General features: G+C 45.0%; 1 protein-coding gene across 3 annotated transcripts in view; it reads left to right on the top strand.

The window, feature by feature from the left end:
* Window positions 1-524: 524 nt before the first annotated feature.
* RAB31 (RAB31, member RAS oncogene family) overlaps window positions 525-21179 on the top strand; it is a 64192-nt gene continuing 43537 nt past the window's right edge. Inside the window, exon 1 of one of the 3 annotated variants that reach the window (XR_004781364.2) lies at window positions 525-674. Coding sequence is in view for 2 of the 3 variants with exons in the window: in XM_035564137.2 (XP_035420030.1) it covers window positions 636-674 (39 nt within the window). In the remaining variant the exon portion in view is untranslated. The remainder of the gene's footprint in view (window positions 675-21179) is intronic. The other 2 variants (XM_035564137.2, XM_035564138.2) reach the window with 2 other exon arrangements.

Raw genomic sequence — 21179 nt, 5'->3', positions numbered from 1 at the left:
TACCAGAAAAGCCCTGGGGTTCCCTCCCTGGGGACACCATTTCCGAGGATGCTTGGCCCAGGATCCGGGACGGCTGGGGGAGCGCAGACATCTCCTGGCCCATCAGCCTGCGGACCCAAGGTGGAACTAATTCCTGACATAATAAATGCCCCTTGCTGCCAGGACGCTCCTAATGACGTGGCAGTGACTTCCTAGCGACTAACTGAGATTTTCCCACTTTTCCCCGAAGGGTTTTTCTACCTGTTCAATGCGACAAAACAGCGGAAAGGGAGGACTAAGGCAGTCCCTAGGACAGAGGTTACGTGCCTTAAAGCCCAGCAGACAACTCTCTGCTGCTTTTCCGTGGTCCTGGCACACCAAGCTCCCCCCGCCCCCAACCCCGGGGCACCTCGGCACCGGAGCGCAGCCGGCCTTTCAGCCCGAATTACCGGCGTGCCCTCGGGCTGCTCTTGTGCAAACCCAGACGGGAGCCTCCGGGGGCGTCCCCCCCTCCGGGGGCCGGTCCCGCCGCGGGCAGGGGCGAGGCGGGGCCGTGGGCGGCGGCGGGGCCCGTTCCGGGCGGTGCGGGGCGGTGCGGGGCGGTGCGGAGCCGTGCGGGGCTGCAGGGGGATGCGCAGCGGCTCGGCCCCGGGCAGATGATGGCGATACGCGAGCTGAAAGTGTGTCTGCTTGGAGTGAGTAGCGGCGGCGCCGGGGGGATTTTTCTTCTTATTATTTCTTCTGATTTTTTTTTTTTTAATTATTATCATTATTTTATTATTATTAAGATTTTTATCCCGCTTTTCTCGGCCGCTGCCGCAGGTGGGGGTTGAGGGGAGAAAAAAGAGGGGGAGGTTTCCAGCTCCCCCCTCCCTACCCCCGCTCCTTCTCCCCCCGTCGGTCCGGGCCGGGGTTGGGGGGGCTCGGCCGCCCTAAATTCCTCCATGCCGAGACTTGGCAGCCTCCGGGGGGGGGCGGCTCTTCTCTTTGTGTGCTTGTTTATTCCCATTTTTAATTACTTTTCAACTTCTTTTTGGCTTTTTTTAAAGGTTTGGGGGGTGGTGCGAGGGGCCATATTTTTAAGGGGGGGCTCCCCCGGAGGGGTTTTCCAGCGCCTTGAGCCCTTCCCGGGGTGGGATCCGGCAGGCGGAGCCCCGGCAGCAAGGGGGGGGACACGGCCGGGAGCCGAGCCTCGGCCCCCTGGTACCGGCGGGTGCTGTGCTTTGCTGTGCCTTGACCCCTCACAGAACTGCCATCCTGCAACTTCTTTCTCGTCTTTCACTTTATTTTTTTTCCTTTTTTCCTTTCCTTTTTTTTTCCTTTCTTTTCTTTCCTTTTTTTTTTTTTTTGTGAAATCGTGTGTGCGTTTAACATCTGGAGCAACAATGTGCTTAGCTTTGCACTTTGGCTCCGCCTGCCCCCGCTCTGCCCTGCACAGAGGGAACTGCACATCCAAGTGGGGATATAAACACTGTGGGGAGAACAGACCCCCCCCTCTCTGACAGTCACCAGCCAAGCATTGCTACTTGTTTTTTTATTTTTTTATTTCCTTCTTAAATCAAATGTCTCAAACGTATCGGATGCAAGTCAGGCCGCTTTCAGGTCCTTATCTCCATAAACGCTCAGAGAGCTGCATGAATGAAGGCATTTTAGGGTGAATTCTTTCACGCAGTACTAGCGAGCCGAACGTCTGAACACGAAACTAAGACAGCCACCGCCGTGCTCCGTGGCGTGTGTTGACACTTAGCCCAGCAGGAGTGGGTACTTTGCCCTGGGTAAGCGCCAGGACGTGGTGCCAGAGCACCAGGGACTATTTGGCAATGGCCAATCCTCCTTTCGCAGCGAGAATTCCTACCTTCAGCTTTGGAAATGGCACAGAGACAAAATAAATGCGGTTTATACAGACCTGAGGAGCCTGTGGTAGAACATGTGTGTGGATGTGTCTTTAGTCTTTTTCTCCCCCAGCAGAAAATCCTGCAATTTTCTAGAGATGAAGTGTCTTCTGGAATGGCATTCCTCTTGCCCACTGCTTACTGCTGTTGTGTAACATTGAAATGTACTGAAGGTTTCGCAGTCCAATTGTTTACTTTTAAGACAGGGAAAGAAAGCTGTAAAGCAGCCCTGTGTTACCAGCAGTATGTAATTACTGTGCAGATTCATTAAAATGATAGGGTGGCAGTGGAAGATGTAAGTATTTGTAGTTATATTTGCTTAGTAGTTAGTGATTAGTGAGAAGATGTTCCTTCTTGAGTTTTAATAGTGTGTAATCCTAGAAAACCACCTACTTCTGACCAGACATCTCATTTCCTGTGGAGGCTGACACTCTGTTTTCCCAAAAGTGAGGAATCCTGCAAAAATCCCCTCATAAAGTTCAGACAGACTGCCCGTACAGGGAAATGGTACCTGTGTGTGTGAGCAACCGCAGCCACTCATCTTCTGACCTGCTTAAAAGTTAGGTGGCAACCCAAAAATAAGTTTGCAGATCTACTAAGAGGAGTCTAAACAGTCATCTTCTCAATCAGTCCTAGACCTGGTAGGTTAATCTGTTTTGCATCAGTAGACCCTTTGGTAATCTGTCAAGTCTGACATGTCCATGTTTCAAGTTCTTATCCTTAGATATTATGGATTAAGTTAGTTTGTAAGCCTGTTTCACCTCCACTTCTGAGCAAAGCCCTAGACTGCGCCTCTATGTCAGCCAGGAGGGTCGCGGTTTCAATCTGCACCAGTTCCCCGATGGTCCACAGCCCTCAGCTGTGCGAAGGGCCTGGACTTCAGCTATTTCAGCCTGTTCAGCATTCCCCAGTGAGGAAAAACTGGCAGCTGGCTCAGCGGTGGCAAAGCCACCATCTCCACAAGCCTTAAAGCCCTGCTCGGCTGTAGAAGGTGTAGATGGGAGCGTGAGGAGAGAGGGGGACAGAGAAAGCAGAGCTATGCTCCATGCCACCAGCTCACGGTGCTGTGCATCAGGGCTAACGTTAGGCCTGGTGCCACAGCAGTAGGGACAGGGAGTAAGTTACCGGCTCTTGGAGGGAAAACCCTGTGTTGCCCAGGTCTTGCTGCAGCACAGGAGATAACCTGGCTCATCATTTTCAATATAAATCCATCAGAGCTTTAATTTTGGTACTTCAGTTTCACTCTTTCTTCCACAGAAGTAGCTTGGAGTTTTCTAAACTCTATGGGAGAGATGGGAGAGATTTGGAGAAGCCTGAAGTCGCACACGAGAAGGGGGTGGTCGTGAGGCTTGTGGATGTTAAAGGAAACACCAGGAATGACAGGGAGGGGTTTTGGGGCATCTCAAGTGTGAGTCAGTTTGGAAGGCAGGCCTTGTTGGTCACGGAGCTTTGTTACTCATGGATTTGGGAAAGCAATGTTCTGTGAGGAGAGATGGTTTCAACTTGCTGCTGGGCTGGTAGGAACAGGATGCCTGCCTAATTGTTCGGTGCCTCACGGCCTCAGGTGTAACAGCGAGGAAGCTACAATTTTAATAGCTACCTTGAGCATGCTGCCGTGCAAGTGGCCTCAAGCCTGCTCCTAAACTGCTTCATGTAGTAAATTACCGCTGCTGGGCAGTGATGTATCCGCATGTGCAATGCCTTCATCTTGGTAAATACAGCCACTTGAGCATCTGCTCCAAGCCCTGTCTTGTCAACCCAAATTCTTCCTGGCCTCTCACTCCAACCTGTTGTTTGTTCACATAAGTTTTCTGTGTTTTGGAGGCTGCCTGCTCCTGGTACTGAGCAGGGTTTAGCTGCAGCTCACTTTGTCTGGGGAATTGAACTGCAGCTCCCATTTGGCTTGCATGATGTTTCTGTCCTGGGTGGAAGCCCTCCTGAGGGGGGTGAAGGAGAAAGGGGCGAAGAGGGGCTGCTGGGCTCCCTCAGGGTTGAAGCGTGGCCACGTGCACAGCTGGGAAGAGCATCTGGGTTTCCTCATCTGGCTGCGGCCATGCAGTGCCATGTGCCCTGGCTCCCGGCGTTGTCTTTATGCAGGCTGGAGGAGCGATTTTACAGCTCTCTGCCAAGTCCTGACATAACTCTGTGTGGCAACAGCAGGAGAGGTTGCCAGGTCTAGGACTGAGGCGAAGTTTCTTGTCTTTGTTGCTTCCTGAGGAAACTTTGGATCCTCAGAGAGGCTGTGGGAGGTGGCTTGCCAGCTACCATCTGAAGTGACCTCTGTGGCTGCTTTCCTTTTGTTTTTGTTTACTACATTTTTATGTTGTGACTGTTCATCACAGGACCAAAGGAGTTAGGCCTGGAAGAGATCCCTTGGTTCTAAAGCTCCTCTTTAAACTTTCCTGACACATATTTGTTCTAAAAGGCTCGTGACAAAGGTTTCTATTCTCTCCAGGGTTATCTTCCAAAGCTTATCTACTCATACCATAAAAAGCTTCTCCAAACATAGTGCCTAAAATCTTCCTTGCCTGTGACTTCATTTCTCATCCTCCTGTTTGTGTTTTCACTTCATTGCTGACTGGAAGATGCTCGCACGTAGTCTCAGAATGGTGTCTGAAGTTGGTGAGCCTAAACTTGTGAAAGGAGTGGCATCTCCTCTGTGGAGGAGAAAGTTTCCTCGGGAGTTTCTCCAAAACCTAATCCTGATCCAGGTCTGGAGAACAGTTTGTTACCTTTGTCGGTGTGCACCTCAGTGTGTGGTGTCTGCACTAGAGTGTGGAATTGAACACAGAATTGTTTGATGTTTAAAGTAATTGGGAATGTGGTAGTAGTTTCCTTGAGGAGCAAATCCCTGTGGTTTTCCTATCCTAATGTCATGATAATGTAAAGGTCTGGATTGTGCTGGATGCAGAACAAATCCCCATAGCAAAATATATGCACACGTACATCAGACCTTTCAGGAAGAAGTTGAAGTACCCACTCTTCTTATTTAAGTAGCCATTATATGTATGGTGAATGACTGAGACTCTTTTAGTTTGTGTTGCAGTTTATAAAAGACAACGATTTCACTTCTCATTTGACTCTAAACCATGAGCTGCAATGTTGTAGGCTCGAACAGAACAAGAGGGACCAAAGTAGTGCAAAAGACAAAGGTGGCTGCAAGTCTTGGAAGTTCTAGCCCTATATCAAATCACGTGTTCAACCGGACAACAATTTTAAGCCCATGAGGAACTGAAAGGCGGGCAGCCAGACACACCGTTAGTAGGGCTGCATGTGCCTCATTTCCTTGGGAAAGCTGGTGAGGCCAAAGTTTGCACTTGGGCATGCACGTGCTGCCTCCATGTTCCATTGCCCTACTCTGCCATTCAAAAGAACAGCCTGCCAAGGCACTTTAGAAGACAGGGACCTTGGTTATTTTGTTTTGGGGCAAAAAAAATGCATAAAAGATCCAATTACATAACAAGTGAAAAATGCCTTTTCTTTTGTATCAATAAACAATTATGTCGAGAAGCCTAAAATATTTTTTCCTATTACGTTGTAAAATTGGTTTAAGTGGTGCAATCAGATTTTTGCAACGTAGACACTAAATATCTAGGTAAACAATTTATCATGTAGAGCCACGGAGGAACGGAATTCATGATTTCATATTGACATTGGCCTTATTGCTTTCCTGACCTATTTCCAAACATTTATTTCCTTGCATCTTCCAGAAGTTTTGAGTGGAATTAGCTAGAGGAGTGAGCAAACTGTTATGACCCAAACATCTTTCTAGGAAAAGATAAGTGCAGAGGCCAGATTCTGTTTTCGTGTCTAGCAGCACAACCATGCTGACAGCTCCAGAGGAGCTCTGAAGCAGCAGAAGGGAGAACCGGAAGCAGGTTTTATTTTCAGTAGTTGCAAAGTGTCCGAGTACGAAGTTTGTTGTCACTAATAAACTGGGCAGAAAAATAATTCCCTGTGGCCGTCTCTTGTTGGGGAGGACGGCGTGTAACTGGATCCCATCAACTGAGCATCAGTGCTCAGCTCCTGTCTTCTGGTTTTGACTTGCCTGTTGAATGAGACCCTACCGTCCTGATGTGGCTATTGTCCACAAATCATGTGCAGGCTGTAGTTTTTCTATCTGTCAAATCATATTAATTTCTTTTGCTTAAAGTGTTACAAACTTTTTTTTTTTTTCAAGCTTCCCCAGCCTCTTGCTTCTGCCCCTCTTTTTGATTTCTTAGTGGTGGCTGAAAAGCTGTGACACTTCTTGTTTCACAGTAATTCTGAGAAAAGTAAATTCGTTCTTTCTGCCAAAATAAGGAAGTTGAATTGGTAATAAACCCCATTTTTTGAACACGGATGAGTGCAGTTTTAGCCCTCCTTAGTAAAGTAATGCTGAGACAGACTATGAAGCAATCACAAACTGCATGCAAGAGTTGTGTGGGGAAGAGAAAAATGCTCTCATTCTGTTTTTTAAAATGTGCATTTAAAGTCTGTTTCCTGAGACTCAGGTTAATATTAAGACTTATTTCCACAGCAATGATTTATTTCCTGTAATGTTACAGTTGCAATTCAAATCCAGTTTAAGGAAGTGGCAAAGTAAGCAGTAGCTGGGCTGGGCTGCAGGGCTTTTGCTTGTGATGGTGTTTATAAATTACAGTGCCGACAAATTCTGCTAGTGTTAGGTTGTGTCTGAACAGAGCATGTAGATTTTGTAAGCGTACAGGTTGGATAAACGTACTCTTTGTAAAATTTCCAAAACTAACTCCTTCTTCAGAGAAGCATTTACAGAGGGGCTACAGCTCAGCTCTGCTTGCTTTCAAGCAGCTGTCTTTTCTTTTGACTCCCTTCTGCTCCCTCTTCCAAATGCCGTCTTCAGCTGGAAGACCCTATGGGGACTGTTTGTTGATCACATATTTTCAGGCTGCGTCCCATCCTCGGAGAACAAGCTGTTGAGCACAGGGCTGCTTGTTTCTTCTCTGGCTCTGTGTCACCTCTGTTGATGCAGGATGGTGGCTTGGAATTGTGGTTCAACCCCTTTGTTGTCATCCTTGGTTAGGAGATGTGGTTGTTCCTCCACTCGTGTTTTCCCAGAGCTGCTTCTGGGGCCAGCCGATGCCCCATGCATGGCCAGGGCTGGTTGTTGGGTTGTGTGGGCGTCTCTGGGCCTTGCTGCAGGGGTGGCATGAGGACACGCATGGGGACAGCTTGTCCCGAGCAGGCCCTGCCTGATGAGGGAGGAGGAAAAGGAAGGCAGCTTCCTATTTTCTTGGAGTTTCTTGCGCTGATGGACTTTCCCTTTGAAAGCCACCGTAAGCTGGTGTTCAATCTAGTCTTCTCCATACCTGAGTATTTCTAACTGCTGAGCCTGCTCAACTTTACAGCAGATTGAAGCCAGTTTATTTTTCCTCCCTCCACTTCCTTTGGATAATTATAGAATACAAAAAGAAAAAAAAATTACTTCCATCCAGCGCTAATCACGCTGGTTGGTTGGCTCGTGCCCTGCTTTTTGGGCAGGGCAGAGCAAGTCCTCAGTGCTCTGCTCCCTGCCAGGGCTCGTTGTGCTCCTAAATGAGTTTCGAACACTGCCACGAGAAGGAAAACCTAAGCAAGCAGTGAGCGGATGCGGCCAGCGGGCCTCTTCTGAGCACTGCCTTGTGTAAGCACATGCCAGTGTTTTAATTTACAGTCTCCAGGCTTGCAGAGCCACTAATGAAAGCTGAACAGCAGTCAGCAGAACAAACGTTTTTTATTTGCGCGTGGCTATTTTTAAACATAAATGCTAGTGTGTGGTTTTTATGTTTCTTGGAGGGCAGGGTAGAGCAGTCTTCGGTTTTGTGCTTTTTTGTTTTGGGCAGATTAAGTCCTTCTTTGGGAGACACGTGGGAGCACACGTGCGTGAGATCCAGCTCCCGAACACTTTATGTCCCAGAGTTATTGTTTCCTCTGTGTTCAGCAGGGTGACAGGATGTGGCTCACGTCATCGGCTGGACAGGGTCACTCTCTGCCCTGCACAGTCACCAGGGACTATAAATACTGACAGAGCGATCTTTTGAAATGATAAATATCAGCCTCTTGCGTGGACTCACCTGTAGTTAGGCACTGCCAGAGGCAGATTTTCCCTTATTTTAGAGCCTGTCTGTAGAGACGAGCAGAGTTAGAAGAGCTTCCTAAAGTAGGATCGATTTTGAAATATTTATTTATTTATTTATTTTTGGCCCGTTTAGTTCTGCAGCAAACAAAACTCAAGTGTAGACAGGATCCAAAGCTGTGCTTCAGGGTGGTGGGGCAGATCTGAAGTCGCTTGCATGGCCTCCCGTGCTCGCTGGTGGCTTTCCAAAGAGCGATGTGAAAATCATCCTGGACAGGACTCACTTGGATGCAGCATGGAATTATACTAGGCTCAGCTCATTTCTTGGGACTTAATGCATTTTCAGCTTCTCCACTTAAAGGGAGGAAAGTACATTACCACTCTGGTTAGCAGTTTAGGAGTTAGAAGCATGTCACGACTGAGATACTTGAGGTGTTTGTCCATGCGCAGTCACAATTTTAATCTCAAGCAGCTTCTGCCATCTGTGGAGGCAAATATTATGATTGTTCGCTTAAGATAGCATTTGTTAATTTAGGAAAACTGTCGATGACAGACAAATATTGCTACCAGTACATAAAGGCACACTTCTTCATGGTGACTGGATAAATCTGATGACTGATTAAACTCTTGGAGGGATTTGAGAAGTGAGAAAGAACTCATTCCTGTTATTGAACAGGAAGCACTTTTCCTCCTTTTTCTTTTTCTTGAAGTGTACTAAATATAAGTAATTTAAGTGGGGCTATTTTAAGAGTCATAAAATCAGCACTTGCAGTGTATCTCCTTAAAGCTGATATGAACAGGAAGCTTCCAACCACACTTAGGCCACGGGCTTTTCATGGTGCATAATCCATGCTGACTTCAATTTTTGCAATTGCTATGCTTGTACTTGTACAATGTACTTGTACTATGCTTGTATGCTAATTGTACTCTTAGAAAAAAAACGTTCTTTGTTTTTGTCTTCACTTGCTTGGATGTCAATGAAGAAACAAAGCAGTGTGTTAATCTCTTCAATGGTTGTGACTGCAGCAGCAGAGTATAACTTGTGCTAATAGTCTATTAAAATATTCTTCTGAGTAGTCTATTCTTTGATATTTTTATTTATTTATTTATTTATTTTCCTGCAAGGTGTGCTTGATAGCATGCCTGAGCATTACAGAGGCATCTGGAGCATGTTTTAAACACCAGAAATGTCAGTTGTATGAAACCAGATAACATAAATACTGATTTAAGGTTATGTTGCTGAAGCCCTAATTTGAATTCGAAGCACTGGGGTGCTCTTCGGCAGTGTATCGGGTACATCCTTCAGCCTTTGAACGGGCTGAATTGATTTCCAAGCTTAAGACTCAGCACATACTTTAATACACAGCTGAATGCCGGGCTATGTGGAGGATAAAGAAAAAAAGTTTGTGTAAATTAAGTATTTGAGATAACACAGCTCTTGAGTGATTCCTATCTTTTAACATTAGCTGTCGATGAAGTAGCTCAGTTTTTCCCTCTGCTTGGTTTTTAGGAACTGGTAGACTCTTTGGAGACTGTGCTTTATTTGACCAGGTAATTAAGTTGATCCAGAATTTTGTGACTAGGTTTGCCTTTAGGAAAACCTTTAGGCTGACGTGAAGGATGAGAGAGAGAAGGAACCTTTGGGGCTTGTAGAATAAGACCAAATTAAAAAAAAAACAAAAGTTTGTCTTATGGAGAGTGAGACCCCTAGCACCCAAAAGTTTTCCAGGAATAGTTTGAGTTAAGTGATGACCTGTAGAAAAAATGGGTGTAAGTATCAGCACAGAGGAGATTTGGAGAAAAAAAGTGATATATAGAGAGAATACTGGGGAAGGAGGGAAGAAAACGAGAGAGTGAAGGGGAGAGGATTAAAAGAGTTGTAGGGGAGCAGTAATGAGGAACACAGAGGGTAAAATCATAGAAGGGGGGTGAGGGAAAGAGAACCTGAAAGCAGGGAAACAGAAAACCATGCAAAGCAGAGCAAAAGGGAAAAGTGAATAATACACCAAAAAATATGGTGGGGTGAAAAAAGCCGGCCACTTCTCCCTTCAGTTTAGCCTCTAGTTTCCTTTATTTTTTTTTTTTTTTTAACTTTTAAAGCTGTAACTTTGCTAGCTTTGCTGTATTATGTTTCAAAACATTTTTTGAACTGAGCCTGTAGAATTGTTTATAGGGCATCAGATGAAGCTGTACCTTTTGGCCAGTTGCGAATGCACTGTCATAGAGCCGGTAGCTGAAAGGGAAGGTCTGCTAGGCCTTTATGGGCCGCTGGAGATGTCATCCAGAGCCACTGTGCCTGCCCTTCCGCAGTCAATGCCAACTGTGGGCTCAGTCCTGCACGGTCCTGAGCACTCAGTGTGCACACAGAGCGTCCAAATGGGCTGTGCTGAGAGGGTGTCCTCCGTGCCTGGTGTGGGGCTGAGTCTTCCTGTGCTTTGCAGGGAAAGACCCAATCCACTCTTCTAGCCCAGCTATTCTTGTCCCTTGAGTGGACCTTCCTAATTGCACTAAACTTTGCGGTTTAGCGCTGCCATTTGAAATGTTCCCTGGGTGTTTTCAGTGGAGGTTGCAAAGCCTGTGTGCTTTTGGCCATTGTGGGTGGATTCCAATTTCTGAGCAAAGAAATTAAAAAAAAAAAAAAAATGGCCAGGTGTATCAGCACTTACAAGTGATTTGCAGAGGAAAGTTAGACACTTTAATCTCCTGGTTACTTTTGTGGTGGAGAGTGTGGAAGGTGCCTTAATGATAACGGCAACAAAACCCGTTTCTGCTCATTTAAAGGGCTTTTTCCTGAAAAACTAAACTCCATGGCACTAGTGGTACCAGCTCTGGGAGACGCAGGGTTTCATCTCTGCTGAAATCAGCAGGAGGTGAAAACATTCAAGCAGCTAGCTGCTTCAAGGATGTAGCCTTATGCTGATAAAGTCGTCCATTTACTAGCCTGTTTGGTGCAGGTATCTTTACTTTCAGTAAGTTCACAGCACCGTGCACAGTAAATCAATGGATAAAAAAACTCAGCCCCAGGTTTTATTATGCTGTATTTGCCATTACCGCTTCTGTTTACTTTCATGGGAAAGCACCAGGTGGGTCCTCACATGACACTACAAAATAAGTGGTGGTGCTTATAGTACTAGGGAGAACTTTAGGTCTAGAGAACACATGAGATGAGTATGAAATCACTACTAATCTGAGTTAATTAAACATAATGGTTTGGTGAAAAAAATCTAGCTTAGGTTTACACATTTTACACATTTACTCCTATTTTCCATTCTTATTCCTGCCCATCAGTTTGGGAAACAAAACCACCCAGTTTCAAGGGTTTTATGGTGCCATTTAGTATGTAGATAACAAATAACAAAATAACAAGCAGATTCCAGTAAATCTCAGCTGACTGCCTTCCCTTGATGGCCTGAGGGAAGGCACTCTTTGTAATTTGTCTGGAAAGCTGATGAATGCAGGTTTCCAAAGACTGGGTGGGGTTTCAGGGTCTCCTGGATAAAGAAGACAGTGTTAGCAGCTGGTTGACCTTTAGGCTGCTCACCAAAGGAGACTACCTTCAATGGCCATGAGAGATTACTGATCTTACAGGTGCTGGGTGGATCAGCTGGAAGGGAACTGATAAGCAGCAGGAGAGTATTTGACAGAGTTTTGGTATCTGGCCAATGTAAAGCTGCTGCTGGAAGTGGTCTTCATGGATGGCTTAGGCCCAACATATGAGGGGCAGGCATGGGGCAGAGGGAGCGTATGAGGGCAACAAGATGTTTGCCTTTGGTAGCTCTCAGGTGCTGTATCACTTGGTGGGGCTGTGCTAACTTAGAGCAAAGATCAGAGCTGCGATGCTGATTTCCATTTGTTAAGGGAAATTTATTTAAATAGCTGCGCTCTGAAACTGCCTTCTTCCTCTCTGTTGCCCATTGGTGCATGAGAGGTTTTCTCTTCTCTAGAATCCAAGTTTTTGACTGGTGTTTCAGCTGGCACTCATAATTTATGTGGCTTTTTCCTTCCTCTTTGGTATGAAATGCAATAATACTTTGTAGACGAGTTAGTAGCAAACTGGGGGGAGGAATGTCTGAACATTGAACTGAGTTGCTTGCTGGGCTTGGATGGGCAAGTTCGAAGGTAATTCAGCTCTCTTACAAATTCTCCAGGTAACCACATGACAATTTTTATATTACTGAAATAGTAAACTGAATACCAAGAGCCATTTCCTCAAATATTGTACCTAATTGATATGCATAAAGTCAATTGCATAAGAGTTGGTGCCTTCTTTTAATAGAAGAAAGTGAATTCATGCGTCTGAGCAGAAAACCAAATTACTTTCATCCAGACTGGGTTTTGTGGGCAATCTGTAATACGAAACTATAATCTTTGGATTGGATTATTGATTCCAGACTGACTGGGGGATTTAAAATAAATTCTATATGGGGACAGGCATATGTATATATATATTTTTTTCTTGCTATTTATTAAGTGACACTAACAAGTCAGTTTTGGAATTATGACCCCACTGATAGGATTTGACAACGGAAGAGACAGTGTGTTCGAATGTAAAAAGGAACTCGTGTGAAACAGTTTGGGTCAAAGATTATCTCCTTGTCATACGATTATTTGGAAAGTTTCAACTGTTATAAATATATGTGGGGAAGGTTCACTTAGAAAAAGAATTTGATTTGGAAAGAATAACGCGGAATTGTTTATCTCATTTTTTGCTGCCAAACTGTACTCAAAAACAACATTTGTCAGGATGCTGTTGCCTAATGTGTTTACTGAACTATGAAAGCCTCAGGTTATTTATGTATTTAGTCTGAAAATTGAATTTAGTTTCTCTCATCACTGCGTTGCACAATGATGATGAATGGTGTTTGACCAGATTGTTATGCTGGTGCGTGTGCATGTGGCCAATAGAGATAACAGCTTGCAATCACCCCTTGTTATCTCTGAAAATGTGAGGTACAGTAACTGGTAAGTTACTTCCTTACACTTATTCCTTAATTTTTCAAGTTCAGGGCCAATTATTTGAATTCTCAAGCAGATATTATTCACACGGGTTTTTACTGCCTTTTAAATAGGAATTTACCTGCATGAGGAGTAGTATGCCAAATGCATATTTTTGTGAATGCATGTATATTTTGAGATAGAGTGGATAGGAAAAGGAAATCCGTGTGTGAATGTTAAAAGGTCTCCCAAGTTTGACCAGAAAATAAGCTCCATTTGAGTTGCCAGATAGTGCTCTTAGTAAAATTATATAGGCATTGAAGTAGGACTTGCAATTTTTCTTTGTTTTACTTTGGCTTTTTTAGCTCCTCCCTGATAAGGTCTGACATGCTTAAGAGATCTGCTAAGCTTGCACGTGGCTCCTACTTATCTGGGGGAGGTGAAGAACAGTGACCACCACCCACCACGATAGGAAATTTCCCATGGTAAAATGGGACTCTTTTCTCCTCCTCACCTGAAAAATGAAGTGATGGACATGGAAGTGATCACACTTAAATATATTTGGTGGTACTGAGCTGGGAAATCAGCAAGACAGTAACTGGGAGAGGTCATTAGAGTGAACTAGGGTGGTGTCAGTGAAGAGATGGGAAGAGTATATCAAGGAGTACGAGATAATACTTTTTTTCATCTCTTTTGGGACATTTGGGAGGGTAAATTTACTAGCACTTCTCTATTACACTTTGGTCAAGAGGACCCTGTGATTCAGAGATGAGTAGACAGCAAATAAAGAGGCATGATTCTTGTTTGCACGGTAGTGGCTCTATAAGGTCCCACAGCTATAGATCTCCTAAAAATGAGCAAACAAAAATTCCTCAGGTTGGTACTTCGGTCAACATTGTTGATGCTTTGCAGTGTTTTGTTAGTTTGTTTCCTTTCTTGGTGCTTTAGTACAGTGATTTATCTGTGGGATATGGAGAAGCCTTTCCATCTGCCTTTCCAGCCACTCATTGTTACGCAGCGGTCCTGCGGTGATAACAGCAATGAGAGATGCCTCTGTTTCCAAGGGAAGGTGCTCAGGCACTCTTCTTTCCATCTCTGTCTGACCCACCTGTCTAGTTCTTGCAACTTCAGCATGTCATCATCTTCCCTCCCTACCCAGGCTCATGTTCCCCAACTCACTTGAGCGGTTTAGCAAGTGCTCCTTTCTCTCCCTCCTGTCCCAGTATGGCCAAGTTGTCTCACTTCCTTCTCCCTTAGTGCCAGGAGTCACCAGGTGGTGCTATTTCCCAAATAAATGCCCTCCTTTGTGTTGCAGTGCCCTCCAGCCCTTGGAGAAGGGTTTCACAGCGTTAGGTTTTGTGCTGCAGCTTCTTTCCTGGGCAGCAGTGTCAAGTAGCGAGGGGTTTTGCTCTTAGCCATGGGTTCTGTCTTGAGCCAACCCCTTTGAGGCACAGGTGTTCCCTGTGACTGAATCAGCCAGAGGCTTTTTCGATGTTGAGGACCCCAGAAGACTGGACTGCTTCTACACAGCTTGTGACCACACTGTTGTGCTCCAAAAGCTGCTTGACTGTAGTGTAAAGCACGCGCAAGTCTCACTGAAGATGCCCTCAGACTTTGTGCTATTGGGTACCCACCTGGGCCCCCTGCATCCAGTGGGAGCTTTTCTGCAGGTTCCTTGGCATGTGCTGCTGCTCCAAAGGAGGTCTGTGTGTGAGTGACCACTCTCTGAAGGGTTTCTCCTTTCATCTTCTCATCTTATTAGTTAGCTAGGTTGATACCACCTAATTTCCAGCTGCTTTTTCAATAGACGTCAAGCTCTTACTTGAAACTGTAGAGGCTGTTCGAAACAAGGGATTTAGCTTCTTAAGCAATTTGCCAGTGCCCCCAAAAGCCACAATTTAAGATGAAGGAATGCAAATAAGCACCAAGTTCCCATCTTCCTTTTCACCAGGCTAGGCACTTCTTCCCCTACCACATGCTGACAAGGGCAGAAGAAATTGATTGAGATTCCGCTCTTTGATTTCAATTTAATGCCTTCCATTTCTCTTGGCAGTTCAGCTACTGCTCTGAATTTGATAACTTGTTTGGTGAAGGGAAGGAAGCGTATAAGAGAAGGTTTGGAGAATTAGCTGGAAATTTGTTGTGGGGAAGTAGTTTCTAAATAATTTTAATAGTGACTGAGCACTGATATCTCTGCCATCCACACTCATGCTAGCATGGCAATGTGGTTAGCTTGCACTTTGTGCAGTGTGATGCAGTGATTAAACATATACATTTAAATTAGAGTATGAGGTTGTGTTGGTTCTCTTCTCTTCTCTTCTCTTCTCTTCTCTTCTCTTCTCTTCTCTTCTCTTCTCTTCTCTTCTCTTCTCTTCTCTTCTCTTACTAAAACAGACAAGCTTTAAAATTTGCTAAGTTGGTTGTTCCTGTGCTTTAAATCTCTAGGCTGGCTGCAAAGTTTATTATTATTATTATTATTTAATATATTCTACAGTGTTACTGTTCTTGAGTCATGGTGAAGAGAAAGAAGCTGCGGTAGCTGCGGTACTGACCCACAGGCCATGTTTTCTTCATCAATTACATTTCTGTTTTGCCTCATGGTTTTATTTATTTAGTTTTACTGTATTGGAGTTATTTTAAAAAATAGCTTTGAAGGAAGCTTCTTTGTTCTCCCTTTCCCTCCGCAGCCCCGTTTCTCATAAACGAAGATTGCTTTATAGCTCCTTGCCAACTTTAAGGGAGAAACGGGGAGGGGAAAAAAAAAAAAAAAAGAAAAGGAGTTGGCAGTTCACAGAAGAGCAGCATGGTTTATAAGCTCTGGGTGAGTTAGTGTACAGCAGTCATGTGTGCCACTTTGTGATTTCTTGGATCATAGATAGTTGAAGCGACTGCTACTCCTGCCATCCACTGCAGTGTAAAACAAGGATTTGTTCCTTACTGCTGGTTTAATGCCATTTCAATTGCTGGACTATGTATGAAGGAAATATAGCTCCTTTTCTGGCTGGATTGTCTTTCCATCACGGTCTTGCCTTCTTTCAAGGTGATAATGTGCCTTCTTTTGAGTCCCCGCATTTGGAGAAACCTTTCCACATTTTGAGTCAATTTTTCAGCTCAAGTTAGTGGAGTTCCTCCTAGTTGAATAGGTAGCTGATGGTCTTGGTTTGAGATAAGAGAACACTTTGGATGAATCCTTTTGGAAACCAAGTGTTTGGGAAGGAGAGAGGAGGGAAGGTATGGCCACTCCGCTCATCCCAAAGGTCTTTTGGCTGCAGCAGCAACTCTCCATGTCTCCCACCTAGCATGAAACACTTGGGATTGGAGGCCTTGTTATGACAGTAGGGTAATGCCAAATACCCTTGCCAGCTCTCTAGGATACAGCTTGGTTTCATATAATATTATATATCACGGAATGGTTTGGGTTGGAGGGCACCTTAGAGATCACCTGCCATGGGCAGGGACAGCTCCCACCAGACCAGGTTGCCCAAAGCCCCATCCAGCCTGGCCTTGAGCACTTCCAGGGATGGGGGATCCACAGCTTCTCTGGGCAGCCTGTGCCAGTGTCTCACCACCCTTTGAGTGAAGAATTCCTTCCTTATATCTAGTCTAAATCTCCTCTCTTTTAGTTGAAAGCCATTACTCCTTGTCCTATCACTACACGCCTTGACAGAGACCCTCCCCAGCTTTTTTTCCCCTGGAGGCCCCCTTTAGGCACTGGAAGGCCACTATAAGGCCTCCCCTGAGACTTCTCTTTTCCAGGCTGAACAACCCCAACCCTCTCAGCCTCTCTTCACAGGAGAGGTGCTCCAGCCCTCAGGTCATCTTCATGGCCCTCCTTTGGACCTGCTCCAACAATAAATTCACTTTCCTAGGAGCATTCATATCTTTGCGTATGAACGCTGCTATGAAAGTGAATTTATTGTTACAATTAACTCCTATATAGACATTAGCTGCTCTTCAGTCTCTCTCCTCTCTGACCAAGCACATCACTTTGACAGGATGACAAAATGTTCTTGGCTGTCTATGTTTGCTTTTGTACTTTCTAGTTTAGTGAGGCCGGCCATGATCTTGTTTGGGGTCTCTGGGCACATCTCTGATAAAAGTAGATAGATGGAGAGATCTTAATATTGCAGTCCAGGGGTGGGGGAAGGTTGGAAATACTTTTTTTTTTTTTTTCCTTTATGAGAAAGGAAAAGGATGCAGCAAAATATTAAAGAAGGTGTATTTGAAACTCAGGCATTAGGGTTTTCTGTTTCTAGAAGATTACCGAGCTAGGACCTGGTGGAGAGCAATTGAGAGAAACTGTCACAGTGAATATATAGCAAGTTTTTAGCTTCCAGAGAAAATCTGCAAAATGGCAGAACAAGTAGGACAGCATTTGGCTGGCTCCTGGTAAAGCAGATAGCAGAGGAGCTGTATATGCCTGAGTTTAATTCCACAGTAGGATGTGTGCAGGATGCATGTGAAAGGAAACCACATGCTGAATAATCACATTGGTAAGGGAGCCAAAACCTGGCAGCAGATGTTTTGCTATGACGGCTGAGTGGGAACGGGAGAGGTGGATAGGACCGTAGGGACATCCAGCTTTGAGGCAAAGCAGAATTGGCAGTCACTGTAAGCATTTTACTAATCGATGTGGGCAAAAGGAAAACAAATAGAGAGAAGGGATCAGATGGTACATTATAGACTCAGAGATCAGATAGCATTAAAGCCTGGCCAGCAGATACTTTACTGTTTTAAAATGCTTATTAGGGTATACAGGTGGTAGTGAGGGTGCATAAAAATACCAAACAAACTCACTTAGCACTTGGCTATCTCTTGAGGCACTTCAGTGGCTCTTTGTCACTGTAGCATCTGAACACTTCGGAACTATCACAGATTGAAATGCTCATAATGCAGTTACAAGGTAAAATCGAGTCATTACTATTTTCATTTAATAGCTGGTGAGTTGAGACCAGCAGAGCCAAAAGTTCCAGTGCCAAACACAGTCCTTGCAACACTAGGAGGAAGGATTGTGCCGTAATATAACAAGACCGACCTGGTTGGAGTAGAAAAGCATCTCTGAGAACACGCAGTGCATTTTCTATCTGTAGAGGGAGTTGGAATTGATCTAATTCTAATGCACACCAGAGGATAAAGCCTTACTCTGCAGCTATTTCATGCTCCACAACACCAGCATGGGCCTGAAATTACACTAGCAATTAAAAATGATGACTAGGAGTAGTTTTTGCTGTGGGAGAATTGACGCAGACCATCTTAACTTCATGGGAGTAATATACCCACTTACTTAAGAGACCGATATTAGTACGTATAATGAGTTTAGGGAAGAGTGTATGAGAAACAGAAATGCAAACAGGGACGTTCTTGACAAATGACCCAAAGAGCTGTGGTGTTTTGTACTGAAACAATGAGAAGCTGCAGAATAACCCTGCCCCTACAAACCCAGTTGCATCGAGATTGGGGTGTTTGTGCTGGGATGGATGCCAAGGAGCTCCACTCCAGTACTCAGCAGTCATGTTCCTGTTCATTTGGCAAACACCTTTCATTCTGGGAAATGCACGATAGCACATTGATGGTCCCAGAGGCCGACTCTGCTTCCAGTTCTTCCCTTCGAGAATTTGCTTTGTGACCAAGTATCCCCCGGACCTTTGCAGAGTGTCCAGTACGCCACCGGTGGCATAAAATTGTCTGGTGTTGCTTGGAGCTCTTGTTGCAGAGGCACATTGCCGGGCTTGTGCAAGTCCTTCAGAGTACCCGAGGTAACAAATAAAGTCAGTTAAAGGTGGTGAGCGGAGTGAGGGGAGAAGCACAAGCCTCGGATCCAGGGCTGAAAAACCATGCTGCTGCTTTGGGCAGCAGGGCACCCACAGCCCAGCGCTGAGCTCTGGTAGGTGGCTCCCAGCAAATCAACAGGAAAAGGGTCTTCTCTGAGGATCAGATTGCTCATCGTGGAAATAACCTATTTCTTGCCATACGGGGATGTACAGAAAATTAGAATTCCACAAAAACTATTTGTGGCCAGAATGAGGCGTGTGTCCTTTGGACCACGGAAGCAAGGCATCAGGACACCTCAGCCCACTTTCCTCTGGCTCAGCCTACAGTCACAGGCAGTTCTATGTTCCCGAAGCAGCTGGGAGCCCGTGTGTCAGTCTGAGGGCTGCTCTTGCATTTTCATCTATGTGCTTATGCAGCGGTGGCGTTTGCTCACTTGATACGTCTTGCAGATGGAAAAACTGAATCCAGCAAGAAGCTATTTGCACTTCTTCCTAGACACCACCCCTCAGCAAGTGCCTGCGTTTTTGCTGGGGCAAGCCCGACGCTTGGCAGGTTCAGTTCAGTCCCAGGGGTGTCTCTGAACCCGGGTCTCCTGAAAGATATTATTTCTCCTTACTGCAGCGTCTTCAGACAAGTAAGTGATACCCAAATACAGGGAAGGACAAAGGATATGTTTAAGGCAAGCAGAAGTTTACTGGTTAGGATGGTTCTTGGATTCAAATACTGCCCCTGGAAACTGTGATCAGGAATCTGTTGTGCATAACTCTTCCTTGTATGTTCATACAGTCAATAAAAACCCGAAGCCGGTTTCAGATGCTCTTCAAGCTGCCTGCCACAGCCTTCCAGAGCAGCTGTAACTGGATTAGTAAGACATGGAAAATATTGCAATGCTGCTTGCATCTGATCTTCTGAGTAATGACTGAAATGTTAATGGCAGGCACGCAGCACTATAAAGCAGGCTGCAAATAGCAAAGCTTTGTTTGTTTGTTTGTTTTTGCTCGGCTCATGGATTTTTTTACCTTTCGTTGGAGTTTAAAAGACAGCAATATTCCTGTCCTCAGCCATACCACATGCCTGTGGGTTAAGGGCTAGCATCTCTGCAAGCAGCAAAGATGCAGGCTGGATATCTGAGTGCTGCAAGCCAGTCATTGCATGAGGAGCAACATTCCTCCGAGATACCAGGCTTGACCAGAGCTGAGCATACATTTCTGCAGAAGCCTGCCAATACTTGATAGTGCAGGCCCAGCAATTTGTTTGATGATAGCTAATAAAATGCCAGCCATCCAGCAGCACTGCGATGTGATTACGCTGCTGCGAATTTTCAAATTCCATCAAAGTCCTGCTGTGGATAATGGGAATGGGCCAGGGGGATTCAGCTGTAAATCAAAAACTAAATCATGGCCAATTCTGACAGTGGAAAGAGCGGCTATTTTAATGTGCAGAGGCTGAACTGCCAAGTCCAAACCAGCTGCAGTATGGAGAGCTACTAAAATGAAAGGTCTCTGCCTTTTTTTTTTGTTTAAGACTCATTGATTGTTTTTCTTTCCCTAAAATTTAAACCATATCTCTCTACTTCAGATCTGCCTGGCCAGCTGCAGAGATTTTAAGCGCCTTCTTTTGTATTAAAAATATTAAATATACTGATGATAAAGGACAGTTTTCTCTTTTTTGAAAACTTCATACCAATTTAAGTGTTCTCATCTGTACATCCTAATTACTTCAACACTGGTAGTTCTGCAGTCAGCAAAGCAAGGACCTCTCCTTGCTATCTGTTGTGGTGCTGGCAGGAGTCAGGTCAGCATGTAACAAAAAGGGAGAATTTAATGGGAAATCTTGAGCATAAACTGGCTTCTCTGTTATTTTCAGTTAGTAAGAAACCGGCCAAGAAACTTGTCCATTGGCATGAATATGTGACTGGGAGCCAGGAATTGTTCTTTATTCCAATAATAAGGAGCAGCTAGCTTCGTCTCTGAGCAAATCCTCTTCCATGAGAGCAGTACTGCTTTTTGACTGTATCCTTATTCTGTATGTTGATCTGTCCTTTATTATTTTTTTTTCTTCCCCTTCCCCTCCTCTCTGTGTCTGTCAGATGTCACAAGGCAGCATTACCTCACTGGAAGGTACACTGACAAGACCCTTAGTGGCCTTATTTGACCGTGGCTGTTTATGGTGCATGCACTTAGTGCACCTCAACAGCTTGCTAGTATTGCCCTCTGCCTGCAGCCTGGCTTTTCATCAGTGTGGGGAGCTTTTGGGAAGCTTTGGCAGCAACTGGCTCTGAAGGGCCGATGTGTTCCCGTGCGAGGTGTAGGGGCAGTCACGCCAAGTGCAGTAGAAGCCACTTGGGGCATGCTTCAAGTCTTCCTGCTTACAGAAAAGGTTAAAGAGTTTTGCCTTTCAAAAGTTTCTAACGTTACTGTTGAAAAATAACGTATGCTTTACTTGCCTTTTTTTTTTCTTTTTTTTTTTTTTTTCCTGAGCATTTAGTATTAATACCCTGCAGGTTGTTAAGGTATGGTCATTCTTCT

This window comes from Cygnus atratus, chromosome 2 (genome assembly GCF_013377495.2).
Source record: "Cygnus atratus isolate AKBS03 ecotype Queensland, Australia chromosome 2, CAtr_DNAZoo_HiC_assembly, whole genome shotgun sequence".
Taxonomy (NCBI): Eukaryota; Metazoa; Chordata; class Aves; order Anseriformes; family Anatidae; genus Cygnus; species Cygnus atratus.
This window is presented reverse-complemented; position numbering and strand designations above follow the sequence as displayed.